Source organism: Muntiacus reevesi, chromosome 9 (genome assembly GCF_963930625.1).
Source record: "Muntiacus reevesi chromosome 9, mMunRee1.1, whole genome shotgun sequence".
NCBI lineage: Eukaryota > Metazoa > Chordata > Mammalia > Artiodactyla > Cervidae > Muntiacus > Muntiacus reevesi.
In genome coordinates this window covers 6,050,245-6,070,820 of record NC_089257.1, presented here as the reverse complement: position 1 = coordinate 6,070,820, position 20,576 = coordinate 6,050,245, and the positions used below count along the sequence as shown (strand labels likewise).

Below are 20,576 nucleotides of genomic sequence, written 5' to 3'. Positions count from 1 at the left end.
AATATGGCAACGGCTGTCATGTGGGAGACACAAGTGGAGAGGGCTTTGCGTCTGGCCTCCGAGCTTTTGGTCCTCAGGGAGCGCAGAATGACCACATAGGAGCCAGCCAAGAGAAGGAAGTTCAGCAGACAGAGGACACCGCTGTTGGCAGCGACAAAGAGCCCTAGAGTGTGGGTGTCAGTGCAGGCAAGTTTGAGCAAAGGGGCCAGGTCACACAGAAAGTGATCTATGACATTAGGGCCGCAGAAGGGCAACCTGAAGATGAAGAGGATCTGGATGAGTCCGTGAAGAAAGCCTCCCATCCATGCCACTCCCACTAGCAACCAGCATAACCTTCGATTCATGATGGTTGGATAGTGCAGGGGCTTGCAGATGGCCACATAGCGGTCATAGGCCATCACAGTGAGCAGGATAATATCAATACCTGCGAGGAAATGTTCCCAAAAGATTTGATTTGTGCATTCTTTGAAAGTACTGGTTTTCTTTTCATAGAGTGAATCTATGACCAGTTTAGGGGTATCAACACAGGAATAGCAGGCATCAATAAAAGAGAGATGAGCCAGAAAGAAGTACATTGGGGACCCCAGTAATGAGCTGGTAGTGATGGCGACCATGGTGAATACATTTCCTGCCACAGAGATGATGTAGACAACCAAAAACACAACAAATATGATTTTCTGCATCTTTGGATTCTGTGTGAGTCCCAGTAGAATAAACTCTGTCACATTGTTCCTATTTTCCATGTTTTTCGTGTTCTTGTTGATCACAGTACCTTAAAAAGTCACATTTTTTTAAATACAGTCTTGAATTTATTGCTTTTCATCTAATAAATAGCAATTGCCTAGATTCTATGGATATCTAAATTCTAATAAGATTTTTTAAGATGGAAGATATTCTGATATCTTAAAGATTTTTCAACTATGAGTGCATGAGGATTTGAGTGTAAATGTTAGAATTTAAGTGTAAGAATATGAGCACACGAGTGTAGCCATGAAGGCGAATTTGAGAAAGAGTGAATTTTGCATATAACTCTCGTAAAGATGTTTTTTTGTGACTTGGACCAAGTGGACTTGGATGAGGTTCAGTAAGGAGATGGAGATCAAACTGTTATGTGCAACAGAGTAATTAAACATTCCCATTAAGTGTTATGGGGCATCCATAATAGGAAAGGAATGAATACAGGGGACTCTGGATACTGTGATAGAACTGAAAAGCCATGTTGCCTAAATCCAATAACTTAACCGTAGCTAACAGTGATTGATAGCTATGTGTATCACATGGTAGTAACCTGTACATGGTATTATTTCATCCATTTTCATAAGATAAAGGATATCAGAGACTAATGTTAATAGTAAGACTAATAATTATAACAACAAAATCTAATTATAGCAAACTCTAATCACGAGCAACAATAAAACTAGTTTTAAAATCATGATGAACACTTACTGTGCTCTAAATGTTTTTTTCAGACATTTGATTATTTTATTATCACTGCACACCTCTGAAATGATTACTACTCTCATTTGTAAAGTTATTTTTCACACTAGTGAGTAGAAGCTTAGAGAAAGCAAGGATCTTGACAGAAGTCAAGCAACTAATAGAGAGCAGATCTAAGACTAGTTCAGATTTTACTTCTTTTTGTTTCCTCCAAATTCTTAAACACTGTTCTATCTTGTTAGGTTAAAATAAGCCATGTTGATCTAATAAAGACTTTTATATATTATCACAAGTATAATTAATGCTACTCCAGAGGCAAGTGTCTATGCGGCAATGTCATTGAAGAAATACAAATATGCATATATACACACAGCCTCAGACACATACACGCAGTAAGACTCACTGAAGTTCTTCATTGTGGATAACCGTGTGGTACTACTTTCACTGAAGGCCCATTTTAGTTTTGTCTCTTCCTCACCCCTATTTCCTTTCTCCACAATTTCCCTACAAATCACTAACCCACAGACTCTTCTGCAGAATGTTGAAATGATGATTCCAGCAGTTAAACACTGATTTGAGAATCAGAAAACAAACAAATAAAGAAACAAACAGATAAGGATCTTGTGTTTCTCCACTTGCACCTACTTGATTCTGGGGTATATTTCTTGGCAACTTACATCCTAGTTTCCTATAGTATCAAATGAGGACGATAATGTCCACCTCACAGGATGTTATGAGAACTGATTGAGGAAACATATATGAATATCTCCACCACACAGCAGAGGGCACACAGTGGACCATCACTTATTTTTATGACTGTCTATACACCTAGGAGACAGAAAGAATTGGTATTTTGATCAATAATACAAATAGATATTTAACCATGAAATAAACTGAGGAATAATCATATGGAATTTTATTTAAAAAAAAAAACCAGAGAGACTCACATTATCCATAATGATTGATTACAGGAAGAGTTCTTCCTATTCATGTCTGGATTAAACAAATGATGATTTACATCCTTTAGTATTTACATTGTTAAATGTAAAAGTCTTGAGTGTGAAGTGTGTTTCAAATTTGTTTTCATTCTCATGATTAGTCTTAATTATTAAAAGATATGTCTCTTGGCAAAAGAAGAGCATCTGGTGTTAGAGAATTGAGTCCTACAACTTTCTTTATTTCTATGAGTCTCAATTATTTCTTCATCTGCTAAATTAGGTTAATTATATTCATTAGCTCTCTTTAGAGGAATGGGGTGAAGATTAAATGCTCTATTACCCTATTTGAAAAGCGATGAAACATAGTCATTACTATATATGGAAACTAACAATCTTCAATAAGAATCAGCACTATTGAAGAACTTACCTTCAGATTTTCTATGATCTTAGTGATATTTGGGGGTATTCAGAACTAATCCCATTTGCAAACAGACCTCCTCTTGGGATAAACAGCTTTCAGTACAAAAACTATGACACATTCAGAAAGACAGTATTCATACAATTCAGTACCACATCAACAGTGGATAAATAGGTCATTTTATAAGGCTTAAATCTTCACTTTTAGCCTAAAGCATCAAAAATCTTTCAGAGAAAACCTAGAACCTCACTTTGTAATGGATTCAGCTGGAACACTATGGAGAGATGTTCTTCCATAGATGGCTCTCATCTCACGGACAGGAGGCATAATGTGTGGTGGAAACACACCAAAGGATTCATTTCGCCCTTGGTGAATCTTGCTCTGTAGGTGTGAACAAGTTAAGGAGACATTTTCGCCTGCAATGCATGGATATTTAAAGAGTTTTCCACTAAGATTCAAGTACTTTGTCTTATAGATTCTTTTTCTCTCCAAGGAGTTAATTATCTTCTTTGATGGAAAGGCTGGTCTGAAGAGACATATTTGAAAAACACCCATTCTTGAGTAGGGACTTGCATACCTGCACATGCAACCTAAGCCTGTGAATTCCCTTCCTCTATCGGAACCGAGTTTCTGTGTGAATAGCAACAATGGCATTATTCTAGTGTGGGATCTGCAATGTTGTTAATTTCTACAGTCATGTCAGAGAGAGAACTTCTCTCTTCTTTTCAACATTAAACCTTTTGTGGAAACCTAGTATTGATTGGGCTTCCCAGGTAGAGCTAGTGTTAAAAAATCTGGCTGCCAATGCATGAGACATGAGTCACAGACTGCAGCGCAAGCATAAAATTGAAGGAAGCCCCGTCAAAGTACTTGAATTCAAAATCTGTTTCATACATTAGAGGGTTCCATGGGCTTCCCATGGGGGCACAGAGGTAAAGAATCCACCTGCCAGTGTAGGAGACACAGGAGACATGGGTTTGATTCTTGAGTTGGAAGATCCCATGGAAGAGAAAATGGCAACCCACTCCAGAATTCCTGAAAAATTCACGGACGGAGGAGGCTGGTGGTCTTTGTACATGGAGTTGCAAAGAGGCAGACAGGACTGAGCTACTGAGCACACACACAGAGGACCGTGGAAGTGACTCAGACGGTAAAGAGCCTTCCTGCCATGCGGGGGACCCAGGTTCAGTTCCTGGGTTGGGAAGATCCCGTGGAGAAGGGAATGGCTTCCCACTGCAGTCTTCTGTCCTGGAGAATTCCATGGACAGAGGAACCTGGGTGTCCCAGGTGAGTCGGGGCACAGAATTCACCTGCCAGTGCAGGAGATGAAGATTCAACCCCTGGCGGGTAGGGAAGATCTCCCGGAGGAGAAAAGGGCGACTACTCCAGCGTCCTTGCTTGGGAAAGCTCATGGAGAGAGCAGCCTGGCGGACACAGTCCACGGCGAGCAAGAGTTCAGCCCTTAGCAACAAGGGCAACAACGGCAATAAATTGTGAAAGGACTTCTCCCGTCTGGTTCAGTAACGCATCCGTACCCTCAGCTTCCTTTTCTCTCTCTTGCTGAGAGTGTTCAAGTTCTATTCTCCTACATTCCAGTGACGCAGTACAGTCACCGTGCTTGCAACTGCAGTCATCCTCAGCTGCGTTGTATCTTCAAGACTTTTCATCTTGTCCCTGAAAGTCTGCAGAGCTTCATCAACCTATTTCTATTTCCTCAAGCCCTCAGCCCCTAGCACACATTTTTCTATTTTCTGTTTCTATGAGGTGACTATTTTTTTAAATTCATTTTGAATTGAAGGATAATTGCTTTACAATATGGGTTTGATTTCCGCCATACACAGACATGAATCAGCCATAGGTGACATACGTTCCTCCCTCCCACGTTCACCCTTTCCCAGGCCTTTAGGTTGTCACGGAGCCCCAGTCTGAGTCCCCTGAGCCAAAGGCAAACCCCACTGACCCTGTTCTACATGCGGTGGCGTCTGTGTTTGCAGGCTGCTCTCTCCACCCCTCTCACCCGCTCCCTCCTCCCCAGCCCGCTTTCATCCATAAGTCTGTTCTCGTGTCTGTCTCCATTGCGGCTCTGCACAGTGGTTCATCGGTACCATCTTTCCAGATTCCATGTATATACGTGTTCATATACAATGTTTGTTTTTCTCTTTTTCACTTCTATCTGCGTAGGCTCTAGTTTAATCCACCTCCTTAGAGTTGACTCAGATACGTCCCTTTTCATTACTGAGTATTGTTCCACTGCGTGTATGTACCAGAACTTCTTTATCCATTCATCTGTGAGTTGACTATTTTCTGCTATTGTTTTGGTTTTTATTCAGATTCCACATTAACTCATAGTTAAAGCTGATGACTCAAAATTTATAAAGCTTGACGCTTGTTCCCTAAAGATTTCTTTATGTCTTACTTAAGCAATAGCAATATGTTTAACATTCTCTTAGATTTATATTTAATACTGTTAACAATACTGGACTGACATATTTACTGAACATTTATAATTATAAAGTGCATTCACTGAGTGAAATAGAACTATTATTGGTAAATATATATGATGGCTATTGTTAAAATTTATAAATTTTAGTAGATTTTTTAAAAAAATCCACTTTATGATGAAAATAATAGACTTACTAAATTGTCATGTTTATACTGCTTGTTTAACCCTCACAGCAAGCCTATAATATAGGAATTATTTTCATTTTCAATCTACACACAAAAATGAGGCCCAGCATTCCATCTCTTTTCCTTGAAATTAAAGGACCATAAGATGGTAGAGACAGGATTTAGATTCACAGAGTCTGAGTTGAAAGCTCATGCTCTTAATCATAGCATTCTACTACTCATCTCTAAGCTAGAATAAAAACAGTTCATGACCACGTCATCAGTTCCTGGCTTTTCCTGTGTTGCAGGTCATGTTGAAGGTGTGTGAATTAAGGGATAAAGTGGATGAGAGGCCTTTATTTCTTACAGAGAATACATATGGATCTGGTTTAAAGCCTTGCTTCTGATACTTCTTAGAACAACCTCAAGGGTATGTTCACTTCTCTGAACTTCATATTTTCTGTTTGTATATTTTCAATAGGCATATAGAACTTTGTAATATTTTTTGAGACATAGGATGAAAACAAAAAAGCACTGGGTATATATCAGGTATTCTACTTCTTCCTGAGAGAAGTGAAAGGATGTTTAGAGGTCACAGTTTCTCTTTTCTCTGACTCACTTTTAAGGGCAAGTGAATATTCAAAATCATGCATTGTGTGTATATTATGTTCTAAAAATTGTTTAAAAATTGCATTATTTCCAAATTTTAACTACAAATACTTTTGAAACACATAAAAAATCCTAAATGTTCTTTTCTTGTATAACTTGTTATTCTATTTTCTTAACTTTATTTTTCACCTGCATGTTAATTGATTTTATTTTCTTCTTTATCTCTTTAACTTCATCATTCTTTCATCTAAAATACAAATAACCATGACAACCTGTACAGTGTCTGTATGTATACATGTGTGTGCTGGTTTTATACAGGAGTAAATTAGATGATTTTATGATTAAACCGTTATTGTTTTTTATAATATATATTTTTAATTTTATAATATGCTTTAAAAATATTTTTTACAATATATGGCCCTGATTATGCATGATATGTAGTCAGTCAATTTTGTATCGACTTGGAAATTTTAAAAAAAATGAGAAAAAGAAAACTCATATCATTTTACTGAATTTATTTCAAAATAAACAGGAGAACAAGGTTAGAATTGGTAAGTTTCGTCCATGTAAGAATGAGAAACTTTGGCATTCATCTTACTTGTGAACTAGAAAAAGGAGCAACTCATAACCCTTTTTGAGAGAATATATCATTCCCACATAAACACATACTCTCATATGTCTGTACAGTCAAATCATGACTCAATAAGTAATCAAGCAAGGCCCTCCGTTCATCTTTCGCTTTCTGAGGTAATTCTGACACGCCATTCCTTTCTCATGGCATGTTTCGCTTCTGCATTCCTCAGTGTGGAGATGAGCGGATTGAGGAAGGGGGTTCCAATCATGTAAAATACCGTCACCATCTTGTCCATGGGAAAAGTGATCTGGGGATGGGAATAGATAAATATACAAGGCTCGAAAAACAAGACAACTACAATGACGTGGGAAGGGCAAGTGGAGAGAGCTTTTTTCCTCCCTTCTGCCCTGTGGTTTCCTAGTGAATGCAGGATAACAATATATGAGATTATCAGAATTATAGAACTGTGTGTGCAAATGAACCCACTATTAAACGCCACCAGTGGGTTCATCACATGAAGATCCATGCAGGCAAGTTTCAACAAGGCTACATATCACAGCAATAGTGATCAATCAAGTTGGATCCACAGAAGGGCAATCTCAAGGCCAGGATAATCTGAGCCATAGAATGTATAAAAGATACTGTCCATGCAAGAACAATCAAGATGATGCAGGTTTTCCAGCATATGATGGTTGGATAATGCAAAGACTTGCAAATGACTGCATAGCAATCAGTGGACAGGACAAAGATCTCCATGAAGCCAAAAAAATGCAGTGCAAAGATGTGAATCAGGCACTTATTGTATGATATGATTTCTTTGCAGACAGAGCATCTACAATTAATCTGGGAGCCATGGAAGTTGAAAAGCAGGTATCAACCAAGGACAAATAAAATAGGAAGTCCATGGGACTCCCAAGTGTCTGGCTAGACTTGATGGTCACGATAATAAGTAAATTCCCCACCACGGTTCCAAAGTAGAAAATGAGGAAGATTGCAAACACCATTTTCTGTCTCAGGATCCTCTGTCCATCCTAACAGTATGAAGTCAGTTACAGTGTTATTTTGCAGCATTGTTTCAGTTGATGAGAGGAAGACACTGGTTAGAAAAAAATTCTGCAAAGCAGAACTGGAAAGGTACTTATGAATACAAGGGTGAGAGCCCAAATAAGTGTGGGACTGCCACTATTCAGTGGGCACTCATTTATCTGCTCTGTGTTACTTTTATCTGAATGAAAAGGAATGTATAATACTTTATTTCCTTGATTGCATGTGAAAATAATAATACAAGAAATAGGAAAACAATGAAAAATAAATTATTCTTCAGACGTAATAAGTACACACACAGGATAGAGAGTGAGACAGAGAGAAAGAAACAAGAAACATAAAATTTTAGTAATGAATACACAGTAATTTGGCCCAGGCCATCATGTCACCTATTTTAATAGGTTTCTTTTGACTAAGTTTCCTTTTTATTCTATTTCTCAAACATTTCGAGTTGTTTACAGTTTTAAAGTCAGTTCCTATTATTAACATGTAAAATCTTTAATTTATATGCTGTCCACTTCATTATTTTTTTGTCTTTCAATATGCTTTCTTAAGACATAGAGTCTCAGTGAATCTAAAATGAAGGAAAAATATAAGTAGGACATTTCCCATAAATCAGAACACTGTTTCAATTTTCAGGTTTAAAATCAAACATCAGGAATTTATAAAAGGAACCCAAGAAGCTCCGAGTCATACCTGAAACATTTCATTAACATTTTTGTGATGTATATCTTAAAAGTCCTGTACTCTCATCTTAAGTAAGAGAATATGGAAATTTAAAAGCAATTCTTATTTATCATATCTAGCTAAATGCCAAACACTAGACAAATTGGTTTATGTCCCCTATATTAGGGCTTCCTGGGTAGCTCAATGGTAAAAAATTCTGCCTGCCAATTCAGGAGATGCAGGAGAAGTGGGTTTAATCCCTGTGTTGGGAAGATCCCCTGGAGAAGGCAATGGCAACCCACTCTGTATTCCTGCCTGGAAAATTCCATGGACAGAAGAGCCTGGTGAGTTGCAGATCGTGGGTCACACAGTGGGACGCGACTAAGGGAAGGAGCATGCATTCACACCTTTGTTTTATTCGAATAGAAGGTAATAGCAAATTGCAAATGTCAAACTGGAAAAGTATGTTTACTGCTTATATGCCAGAAAGATCATAGTTTTTAAATATAAATGGATTTCACTTTAAAGCTTAAAATATGACAAAATAAATAATAGGCAAAATAATCCATATTCTCTCCATAAGGAGAGACTTTTCTCCTTATTACATATAATTAGGGGCTTCCCTGGTGGCTCAGATGTTAAAGAATCTGCCTTCAATGCAGGAGACCAGCGTTCAATCCCTTGGTCGGGAAAATCCTCTGGAGAAGGGAATGGCTCCCAACTCCAGTATTCTTGCCTGGGAAATCCCATGGACAGAGGAGTCTGACGGGCCACAGTCCATGGGGTCATAAAAATCAGATAATTAACCCCATGAAAATGTGCTCATTTGTATTCACTAGTTAATACATTCAAATTTAATGTCCATTTAGATGATATTTTCATCTATCATTTTTATAAAGTGTCCTTTGAGGTGCAAGTCTGTTGACATAGAGCGCTGATGAGTTGTGGGTGTTAGTCAGCCTCACTTTTGTAGGAGTGTAATTGGGCACAATCTCTTAAGAGGTAATTTTCACCATCTATAATATTACAACTGCACATAGACATGGATCTAGTAATTTGATTCCCTTCAGATACTCTTGCTCCCAAGGACAATAGCTATCATTGCAACACTTTCTAAGGCAGCAAAAGAAAAAAAAAAAATGACTTAAAACACATCTGAAAGGAGTTTAATGAATAAGGATGCTTACAGTAATACCATCCATTGATAGAGCCATTCATAAAAACAAAGCAGATATATAAGCAATGCCATCTAAAGGCTGTTTTAAAGTGAAAAGAGGATAGAATTGTATGCTAGAATGATGTCAATTAAGAATAGGATGATACATATTACATGCACATACTCATATATTAATAATGTATATTTAGCAGGATGAAGACAAGAGCATAGATTTGTATTCTCCGTGTGAGGAAACATTTGCTGGCATGCTTAATTTTTAAGATGTATTCTTTGGTAAATTTGAAATACATCATTATCATGTGTTGTACTAAGCAATATTTCTTTTAACCAGATTTATTCTAGAAAACATGATACTTCAATTATCATAGTTAGGTATCATTTCTTATTCTGATGTTGAAAAAATTTATTCTATAAATCTCTATTAAATGCCCAAGACTCTGAATCTTCTCACAAAAACCAAATTTATACAGAAAAAAAAAATACTATTGTTAGAAACCGCATCTTAATAGGTGGGTTATTATTAACAATTGCACATCCTTGAACCATAACCATTGTCTTCCAATTTAGGCATAGGGACACTGATATTTTGGAGAGAATATAAGACTTGAGAGCATGAGTAGGATGCTGAGGCAAGAACAGAGGTAGTTACAGAACCAAAAGCTTTGTAATCACATCGGGCAGCAGCAGCTACATTTAACTAAAGTTGTATTTGTCTAATTAGGTGTTTTCCAAGTATAATTTTGTCAAGACTTCAACAATCAAATCAAAAATTGGTTGCTGTTTATATCTATGAAGAATATTATATAAATATTCCTCATCTATATTTATACATGTATACATGTATATATATATACATCAATAATTGATAGACACATGTGAATCATTCACATAACACATTTATATCTGTATAACTATGTAGACATATAGATATACCTATATTAAAATTGCATGTATACAAATGGCACTAGTTGGAAGTAAGTAACAAGGATCAGAGTTTTCACCCATAAACTACTGAATGTGAGCCCCTAGCAAACAGTAGGCACTTGACCAATGTCTGTTGAATGAATGGAAGCTTTAAGGGAATCTTCTGTAATTACAGTTTAGCGTGTTTCTCACTTCACTATGCACAGATGCCATTGAGGAAAAGGGAAGTCTGCATTCTAATATATCCACCGCGAACTATCATATCTATGGAATATATCCTGAAACTCACAAGAAGATATTATTTCTATTTGTTGATCTCCCGCATCCTCAGTTCCAGGACTCCTACCAAGCAGGGCTCATTTTCATCAGAAGTTGCTATGCAAGTCCTTTATTTCTATCATCTGACTTTAGAGTGCAAACACACCTAGAAATGTTCTAAGCTTTCTATTTTTCCACAGCTGGGCTGTATGTGTTAGACACTCACAGTGTCGTTAATCAGATTCCCTTTCCCCAAGTGTCATATAAACTGTTATTCTTCACTAAAAGTCATGTTAGCTGTGTAAGAGTTCATACAGAGGCTAGGATGTACAGTTGCCCTCTTTTCAGCCCAAGGAAAATTTGAACACCCTTTACTCAGCTGAGAATCAAACAAGTAATCCTAAAATTCTGTTTATCCGGAACCAGGGATTCTTTGATCTCATGAGGAGACTTATGTCCTCACCTGCATATCAGAAGACAGAGATGATTCCAGATTCACACCACACTTTCTGAAATCCACTCCATATAAGATTTTGACTGGGCAGGTATATCACTTTTGCCTTCCCTGTTGGAGTATTTACCTGTGGATGATGCAAAGTATAGAATTCTGGAGAAGGTCATTCCCTTAAGTGTCCCCTCCCTTCACACACACTGATGAAGATAATTCAAAGGGACACAGGGGCCAAACAAGAATGCCCCCAATGCCCAGTGTTAGGAAAAAGGTCAGCAAGAAAACAAAGAACATAAAACTGAGGTATACCTGAAAGTACAAAATAAATATCTGCGAGTCATAATGATGCAAATAACTGAATAAATAACTAAATCATTAGGGGAAAATAGAAGAATTCCAAATAATTTATATAGACATTCTGCCCTCAAATTCGCCACCACGTCAGTGTGAGCTGTGCACACACTTAGTGACTTCTTTCCAAAGAACACAGTGCGGAATGAGGGAAAACAGTAAATTTATGGGTGGGGGGGGAGGGTCGGTGGGAGCAATTATGACAGACAGTGCCTCAGGTAGGTGGTCAGAATTAAGAGCCCAGTGATAAATCACACTGAGTACTTAACGCACTGATATAATATGATGAAAATAGCACTTTATCTCTGTGGTTGGTTCTCCAATGACCTATAACCTTGGTCTAATTGTGAGTAAAATATCAGACAAATCCCCAGGGAGAGTTTTAAGACAAAGTGTCTAACCAGTCCTCTTCAAAGCTATCAAGGTCTAGGTCATTCAAGAAAAGTCAGAGAAATCATTGCTGTCTGGAGGAGCTGGAAAAAACAAAAAGTGAACATAATGTGGTTGCTTGGATCACATTCTGGAGGAGAAGCAATGGCATTAGTAAAAAAGGAGTCAAATGAAAGTATGGATTTTAGTGAAAATATGTGATATGGTCATTACTTAGCTGTGACAGATGTACTGTAATAATATAATCTGATAAAGGGGAAATTGAATGTGAGGTGTATGAAAACTGTATGTTTTTACAAAACTACCTATAATGTTGAGTTTCTCTAGTGTCTCAGACAGTAATGAATCTGCCTGCAATATGGGAGACTTGGGCTTGATCCCTGGGTTGGGAAGATCCCCTAAAGAATGGAATGACTACCCACTCCAGTTTTCTGGCCTGGAAAATTCCATGGACTATACATTCCATAGGGTCACAAAGAGTCAGACACAACTCAGTGACTTTCACTTCCCTTCACCTGTAAATATAAGCCTATTAGAGAAGATAAAGTTTATGAGAAATGAATAACTTATTTAACACATCCTCACAATTTACCTGTGTTGTACCGTGAGTCATACACTTGCTCTTTTTAAATGTTGAATAATATCCTATGTACTGCATACCACTTATTGTTTATTTATTCATGAAGAAATGGATACTTTGGTTACTTAAACATCTGATTTTTTTGAATAATACAATAAAGAACATGGTTATACAAATTTGGAATGAAAGTTCCTTTCAACTTATTTGCCCATTTATTAATTGGGTTGTTATTAGTCAATGATTTGTAGAAATTCCTTATATATTCTGGATATGAACTCCTTATCAGATATGTCTTTGTTCCCTTCCATTTTCTGGGTTGCCTTTTCCTTCTGTTGATTTCATCCTCTGATACATAGAAGTTTTAAATTATGATGCAGTCCTATTTACCTACATTTTCTTCTTGTGCCTTTGTTTTTGGTGACATTAATAAAAAAAAAATCATTGCCTACTTTAATGGCCTGAATCTTTTCGTCTCTAATTTTTCTAAATATTTCAAGATTTTAGCCCTTGTGTTAAGGTTTTTGATCCATTTGAGTATATTTTGATGTGATGTAAGCTAAGGATCTACCTACATTCTTTTGCACATAGACATCTAGTTTTGCCAAGAAAATTTGTTGAAAGCCTCTTTTGCATTTGGATGATGTTTACAAACTTATAAAAAATGATTTAACCATTCGTGTGATGATATATTGCTGGCTCTCTTTTCTACTCCTCTATATGTCTGTCTTTATGCCAGTACCACACTATTCTGATTATTGTGCCTTTACAGTAAGTTTTAAGATCAGGAAGTGTGAGACATCCAAATTTTCCTCACTTTTCTTGCACCAATTTCTTCTCCCTTTGCAGAATCTCTGAGGTATACTGGCTATCTATTTTTCTTTTATCTTGTAGATATTCTTTGATGGAAACATCAGTAATGCACTTTTGACATTGGCATCAATGGAATCTATGGTGGGCTCCATGCATCTTTTTTTTATCACTTTTCTATTACACATCCCTAATGGTATTTTTCATATGGGCATTTCTCAAGGTATAGATGAAGGGAGCTAACATGGAAGTTATTAAAATGCAGAATATAACAACTGCTTTATCAATAGGTAAAGTAACTGGTGGTCTCAGGTAGACAAATGTGCAGGGTACAAAGGATATGATAACAACTGTGATTTGGGAGACACAAATGGAGAGTGCCTAGCTCCTCGCCTCCAAACTGGTTCCTTAGGGACAGCAGAATGACCACATAGGAGGCCATCAAGAGGAGGAAGTTTAACAGAGGAATCCACTGTTGGCAACAACAAAGAACCCTAGAGCGTGAGTATCAGTGCAGGCAATGTCGAGCAAAGGGTTCAGATCACACAAAAAGTGGTCTATGACATTAGGGCCACAGAAGGGGGATCTGAGGATGAAGAAGATCTGTATGATTCCATGAAGAAAACCTCAGACGTATGTCACTCCAATTAGCAGCCCACACACCTGCCAGTTCATGAGGTTTGTATAGTGCAAGGGTTTGCAAATGGCCACATCATGATCATAGGCCATCTCGTAAGCAGGACGACTTCAGTACCTCCAAAGAAATGTTCCCCAAAGATTTGGATTAGGCATCCATTGAATAGGAAGGTTTCTTTTCACGCAGTGAATCTGTGGTCAGTTTAGGAATATTCACAGAGGAATAGTAAGTATCAATAAAAGAGAGATAGGCCAGGAAAAAGTACATGGAAGAACTTGGTGATGGACTGACTATGATGGTTACCATGATGAGCACATTTCCTACATTTCCTAGATGACAGAAAACAACAAATACAATTTATTTTCTGCATCTCTGGGTTCTGTGTGGGCTCCAGGAGAGCAAACTCAGTCATGTTCCTATTCTCCATGTGTCTTACATTATGATTAATTAAATTAACTGATAAAATACTTTTTTTATTAGCTCAACTGTGAGTTCACTAAATCTCTACATTAAATAAAAAGATAAATGCCTTGATTCTATTGAGTTCCAAATTCTTTTCAGTTTTTCTTTTGATATAGGAAAAAAGTTTCTGATCTCTTAAATCATCTCAGGGGCAGGAGTTAGACACATGAGGAACACTGTGAACACACAGGCAGGAGTTTGTCTGAGCACACTTCATCATGTGAGATGCTCAGAATCTAATATGATTGAATAGATCTCACATTTAGTTACAGTCAACCTGAAATGAAAGGTAGAAAATGGGTGTAAAGGCTATGAATGTAGAGCCAAGGGATTTTCCCTTTATTCTTAGGAAATTGGGAACCGTGCAAGGAATTGGGAAACTTATCCTCCTATGAGAGGATAAGGATGAAGACAGATTTGAGAAAGAGTGAATGTGGATGTTATTCTAGGAACGACCTTTATCTGTATGAAGTGTACTGAGTTTAAGCAGGGGGATGGAAAACACAAAGGATCACTGGAATCAGACTATTTTTAATAATTGACATAATGTGTAACAGAGCATCAGTAACGGGAAAGTAATGAAAAGATACAGAAGCTACTGTAATACAATTGATATATTTTTATATATAATAACTTTAAAATAACTAATAAATATACTTTTAATGCTTGCTGTATGCATGGCATGATTGCAACCTATGTAAGTGGTATCATTTCATCCATAAAACAGATGAGAAACAATCTTATTATATAGTACTAATAATATAATAATAATATTAGCTAAAGCTAATTGTAAAGGAAAGATACTTTGTCATTTAGGCTTCATTAAAAACACATAAGGTGGTGAGAGCTTATGGTGAACCGTGTCGGATTCGTGATCTCTGAAGAAGAAGATCGAGCTTCAGGACCGGGGACCAGGCTTGATCCCTAAAGAGCTTTCGTGTAGCAGAGATTTATTAAAGTATGAAAAGAGACAGAGAGAGCTTCTGACACAGACATCAGGAGGGGACGGAGAGTGCCCCCCTCGCTAGTCTTAGAAAAGGGAATCAGGTACTTTTTCAACTGATTATTACAATAAATCAAAAGGATGTCTCAAGGTTGTAAAGATCTTACTAGACCCACTCCCACAATTTACATTTTAATATGACAGGATTAGAACTAACAATAGAAAGATATTACCAGACCCACTCCCATAATATACATTTACTCCCATAGTATACATTTTAAGATAACAAGATTCTTCAGAAATTTCTTCTTAAGGAGAAACAAGCAAGATACATTGTTATATTCAGTAAGACATTATAGAAAAAAATCATTTGTCCTTTTCTCCTTGAGAGCACCAGACCCCTTTCTCCTCCTTGGGGACCCCGGACTTCTTAACAACCTGCCTGGGAATTGCTGTCTCTGTAGTTACTACTATCATTTTTATACTTATTTTGCACATTAAGAAGTAGAAGTGTAGAGTGCCTACCTCAAATCAGGCAGCTTAAAAGGGCAGAGCTAAGATTAGTTTAGATTATGCTTTTTTTTTTTTTACTTCAAATACTTAATTCATGCCCTGTGTCATTATTATCATGTCCATTGAGTCCATGATCCTATCTAAATATCTCATTTCTTTGACTATATTATAGCACACGTTTCTGATCTGCTAAGTTAGAACACCAGGAAGGATAATTTAGGTACCAACAGGGAGCAGAGTTCTTTCTGAATGACCCAGTTTCTCTTTAATGAATAGCTATATTTTTATACATTCCATAATTTATTTAACTTATCCTCTTTTTTTCCTTTTTTTTCCCATTTATTTATATTAGTTGGAAGCTAATTACTTTACAATATTGTAGTGGTTTTTGTCATACATTGACATGAATCAGCCATGGATTTACATGAATAACTATTTTTATTCTTTCTTTCTTTTTTTTCACCTATTTTCTCTATCATTCATTTGTTTTATTCCTCCTTTTCACTGGTAAGATTATTCAGTGTGAAGAAGCTAAGAATTCCAAATACTTGTTTATGTGTGATTAAAGGGCATGAGAAAAATTAACTTGTTTTCTTAATAAGCTAAATAAACAAATGAAAGCTGTTTATTACATATGAGATGTTTCTGACTAGCATAGTGGGGAAAACTTTAGGGAGAACATTATGAAGCCAAAACCTTATGTCATTATTTTTTAAAATATTCCCCCTGGAATTCAGAGAAGAGCCTTTTTTTCACTGCTCTGTGAACAGGTTGCTACCAAAAGGGATGGTCAGAATCGACACTTACTCACTGTCCTCTAGCAGGTAGGTGAAAAACATTTTCCATGTTTTACTCTAGTGGTGTAATTACAAAATTAGCCATCACAAATTTCTAATATATTTCCATATCTATTTTGAATGCACTTTTTACCACAGAACTCTGCAAAACAAAAAAAAGTTTTTTTTTAAGATTTACTGTTAATATAAGAAATAAATGAACACAAATGAGAAAAAATGATGTTATGAACTCAATGAATCTTGACATGTTAAAACTCATTATTGTCACTAAATAATAAAGGAATGTATTTCATGTGTTATTGTTTTCGTTACAAATTCTAGAGACAGCAGAGTGTAAGAAAGTTCATACATAATGTTGATATAAGGTAGTGTGACAAGATAAAGCCTCACTAGGAGCTAGGAGTCCTAGAAATAAGACATAAGGTTCATGGAGACAGTGACCTCCACATAGCTTTGGGAGAATAGCAACTTCTCCATCTCCATGTGACAACATTGCACAGAGTATTGTATATCACAGTATAGAATCATTACTCCTTATATTCTCCCAAAATAGCATCGTGAGCTTTTAATTGGCACTTTCCACATTTCAAAGGTTTAATTTGAAAAGGTGAATACCTAATTCTCAGAAAACTTTTGAAAGAAACATGGCCATGAAGAGCCTGAAAAGTATAATTAAGGTGAAAGATAATGTGCCATTTACCTGGGATGAGCACTGCTGAGAAATATTGGGTAGAAATATTTCCTTTAAATCAATATTTGTACCTGTCAGTATTCTTCCACATTTGGTCTTATTTACCCTGACCCCTCCACCAGACACCAGTTCTATGTCTAATAAGTTATGAAAAGAGAAGAAATATTAATTTATTGATATATCTATAAATATATATATATATACATGGCATGAATAATGAGCACCTTGGGGGCACTTTTTGACTCCAGACCGGCTGTTTTCTAAGGTGTCTGTGGGTCAGATAATCAGGAATCGTGGGGACAGAGTGAGGAGCTCAACGAGGGTAGATTATATACTCTTTCACTTGGACTATTGAGTGATAAATAATCTTCGGACAATCTGTTAAACTTTTCACAAAGAATGGCAAGTTCTACAAAGAAATAAAGTGAGTGTAGAATTTCCTCTAAAGATGGACATCTAGGGCAACTGAGTCAGAGGGAAGTGGACAAAGAGCCTCCTTAAATTAAGCAATGCTTCTCCCTGTGGCCTCTGCCGTAAGACAGCTCTTTAAGCATGGAAGAATCTGCCTAATGCTAACTAGATAATGTTTCACCCTTATCCATTTTTCAGCCTCGCCTGCCTGCTTTTCTTTTAGCTCTTCTCTCCTAGCTCCCACGTCAAAAGATTCTCTCTTTATTTTTAACAAATATAGTCATTTTAAATTTGTAACATCCATTTGAAGAGTAGAAGTGAAGACCATATCTATTGAAAACCAGCATTGCTTCTTTTTAAAAGTACATCTTCTGGCTTCTCCTTCTTTGCTTTTTTCTGAGACTTGCAAATTTTCAGATACTTGAAAAATACAAACTCTCCTGGGAATAAAACCATGATTGGATCCTTTACCAACCATCTGATGACACACAGCCATCGCCCAAAATTACTCCAGATCTAAGATACTTAAGAGAAAAATACTAACTTTTGAGTAATAACCCACCATCCTTCATTTAATACCGCAACTTCAGGAATTCTGAGTATTCTAAATAGTGTTTTTAGATGTTGGAAAAAAGGTAACCTGGGATATATGAGATAATGGCATATGAAATAATGTTTATTTCTGATTGTTAGTATTTGTCTAATACAAAATTTCACATTCAAGATGATAACAGCAGATTATTTAAAGGGTATATTTCCTGTTCCATTGCTCAAGCTGCAATAATTGGAATAAGAGTTCAAGGAAGAGGTAGAACATATTAAATATATGTATACACATATATGATTGTATATCTCTATGTATAGCAATGATGTGATACATGAGTGTTTATGTATGATGTTTTTAACAGAGTTAAAGGTGTAGTGTGACTTTATATCATGAACCTACATAGGCAGTCATGTATATCCTAAATCCCAAGTGATATACCATGACAAATATGTGCCATAAAATTTTTGAAAATGACAAACAAATGAAAAAAATTACAAAGACTTATCTCTTAATTATACATTCAACAAATTGGAAAATTTAATCAATAATGATATCAAACTTAGAAAGCTTTCTAAAAAGAAAATCTTATAGGAAATTATTACTTTCGGAAGCTTATTTGAAACTCACAGTAAACCTTTCCAGTGACCATTAAAAATTATCACACAAAGTGTTAACATGAGTCATAAAGAAATCACAGGTACAATGGCCTCCAAAAGCAATATTTCATAATATCATGTAACATCCTATGAATTATTTCCTTATTTTTTGCAGATTAATCATTTTGCACTCATCTCTTCTCTTTCATGAAATCATGCAGCTGAAAAATAATGTGACTGAGTTAATTCTGCTTGGGTTGACACAAGATCCTGTTAGGAAGAAAATAGTGTTTGTCATTTTCTTGATTTTCTACTTGGGGATATTGCTGGGTAACCTGCTGATTATTGTTACCATCAAGACCAGCAGAGCACTTGGGAGTCCAATGTATTTCTTCCTTTTCCACTTATCCATATATGATGCCTGCTTCTCTACTTCCATAGCTCCTAGGATGATTGCTGATGCCCTTCTGAAGAATGCCACTCTCTCTTTCAGTGAGTGCATGATCCAAGTCTTTACATTCCATTTCTTTGGCTGCCTGGAGATCTTCATCCTTGTCCTCATTGCTGTTGACCGCTATGTGGCCATCTGTAAGCCTCTACACTACACGACCATCATGACTCATCGAGTCTGTGGTGTGCTAATGTCCCTGGCCTGGTTGGGGTCCTGCGTGCATTCATCAGCTCAGATTTTTCTAGTCTTGAGTCTGCCTTTCTGTGGTCCCAATGTAATTGATCACTACTTCTGTGACTTGCAGCCTTTGTTGAAACTTGCCTGTGCAGACACCTATGTGACCAACTTCCTCTTAGTGTCCAACAGCGGGGCCATCTGTACAGTGAGTTTTATCATGCTGGTGTTTTCCTATGTCATCATCTTGCACTCTCTGAGAAAACACAGCGTTGAAGGGAGGGAAAAAGCCCTCTCCACCTGCATCTCGCACATCATCGTGGTCATCTTGTTCTTTGGTCCTTGCATATTTATATACACTCGCCCGGCTACCACCTTCTCCATGGATAAGATGATAGCTGTGTTTTATACAATTGGGACACCTTTGTTCAACCCTCTGATTTATACTCTCAGGAATGCAGAAGTGAAAAATGCCACGTGGAAGTTATGGAGTAAGAAGTTGATGCCAGATGACAAAAGATGGATAGAAATTTCAAGATTTGCTCAGTGTTTGAACTGACCTAGAAGAAGTTCATAGAGACCATTCTCGTCACATTGTGAAGTCAGTATAATTCTATCTTCGGGCGTGACAGCCCCTGCCCTTAAGGCTGAGAAGCAGCGTGCACACACATACTCGTTAGCGTTGGGTCAGTCTTACGTAGAGGACGAGAGGACAGCAGGTATAAGCAGGCTCTAAGGCCCAGGAGCTTAGATGCTGCGTCTCTATGTATCTCGCTTGCTGGTATCAATGTCTATGTGGTTTTCATCTAATGTATTCCCCACCCTTCTTCACCTTGCTGTCTACTGTTTGCTCCTCTAAACCTTGCCCTATATTCTTATATACACAACTTAATATGTTTTTTGTTTTTTCAACTTTTATTAAAAGCTTCTCTTTCATCATATCTATTCAATGCCTTCATTTAGCCTCTTTCCCCCTGATTAACACTAGATTCAAATAACTGCAGAGGCTTCATGTAGTAAGAGACAGTATATAATCTAGCAATTTTTTTCTTTCAATTATTTATTGTTCACTCCAAATTTTTACCATATGTTTTAAGCCAAACCCTTCCTTCTCAGATGGAAA

The 20,576-nt window shown here is 36.8% G+C and overlaps 1 protein-coding gene across 1 annotated transcript; it reads left to right on the top strand.

Annotated features, from left to right (window-relative positions):
* The first annotated feature begins 19,043 nt into the window (after window positions 1-19,043).
* On the top strand, window positions 19,044-20,012 carry LOC136174448 (olfactory receptor 4C16-like). The gene has a single exon (XM_065944643.1). It carries the CDS (start codon window positions 19,044-19,046, stop codon window positions 20,010-20,012), a length of 969 nt encoding a protein of 322 aa, XP_065800715.1.
* The last annotated feature ends 564 nt before the right edge of the window (window positions 20,013-20,576 follow it).

Excerpts from the sequence above, each read along its gene's own strand:
- LOC136174448 (XM_065944643.1), top strand. The coding sequence starts at position 19,044 with ATGCAGCTGAAAAATAATGTGACTGAGTTAATTCTGCTTGGGTTGACA.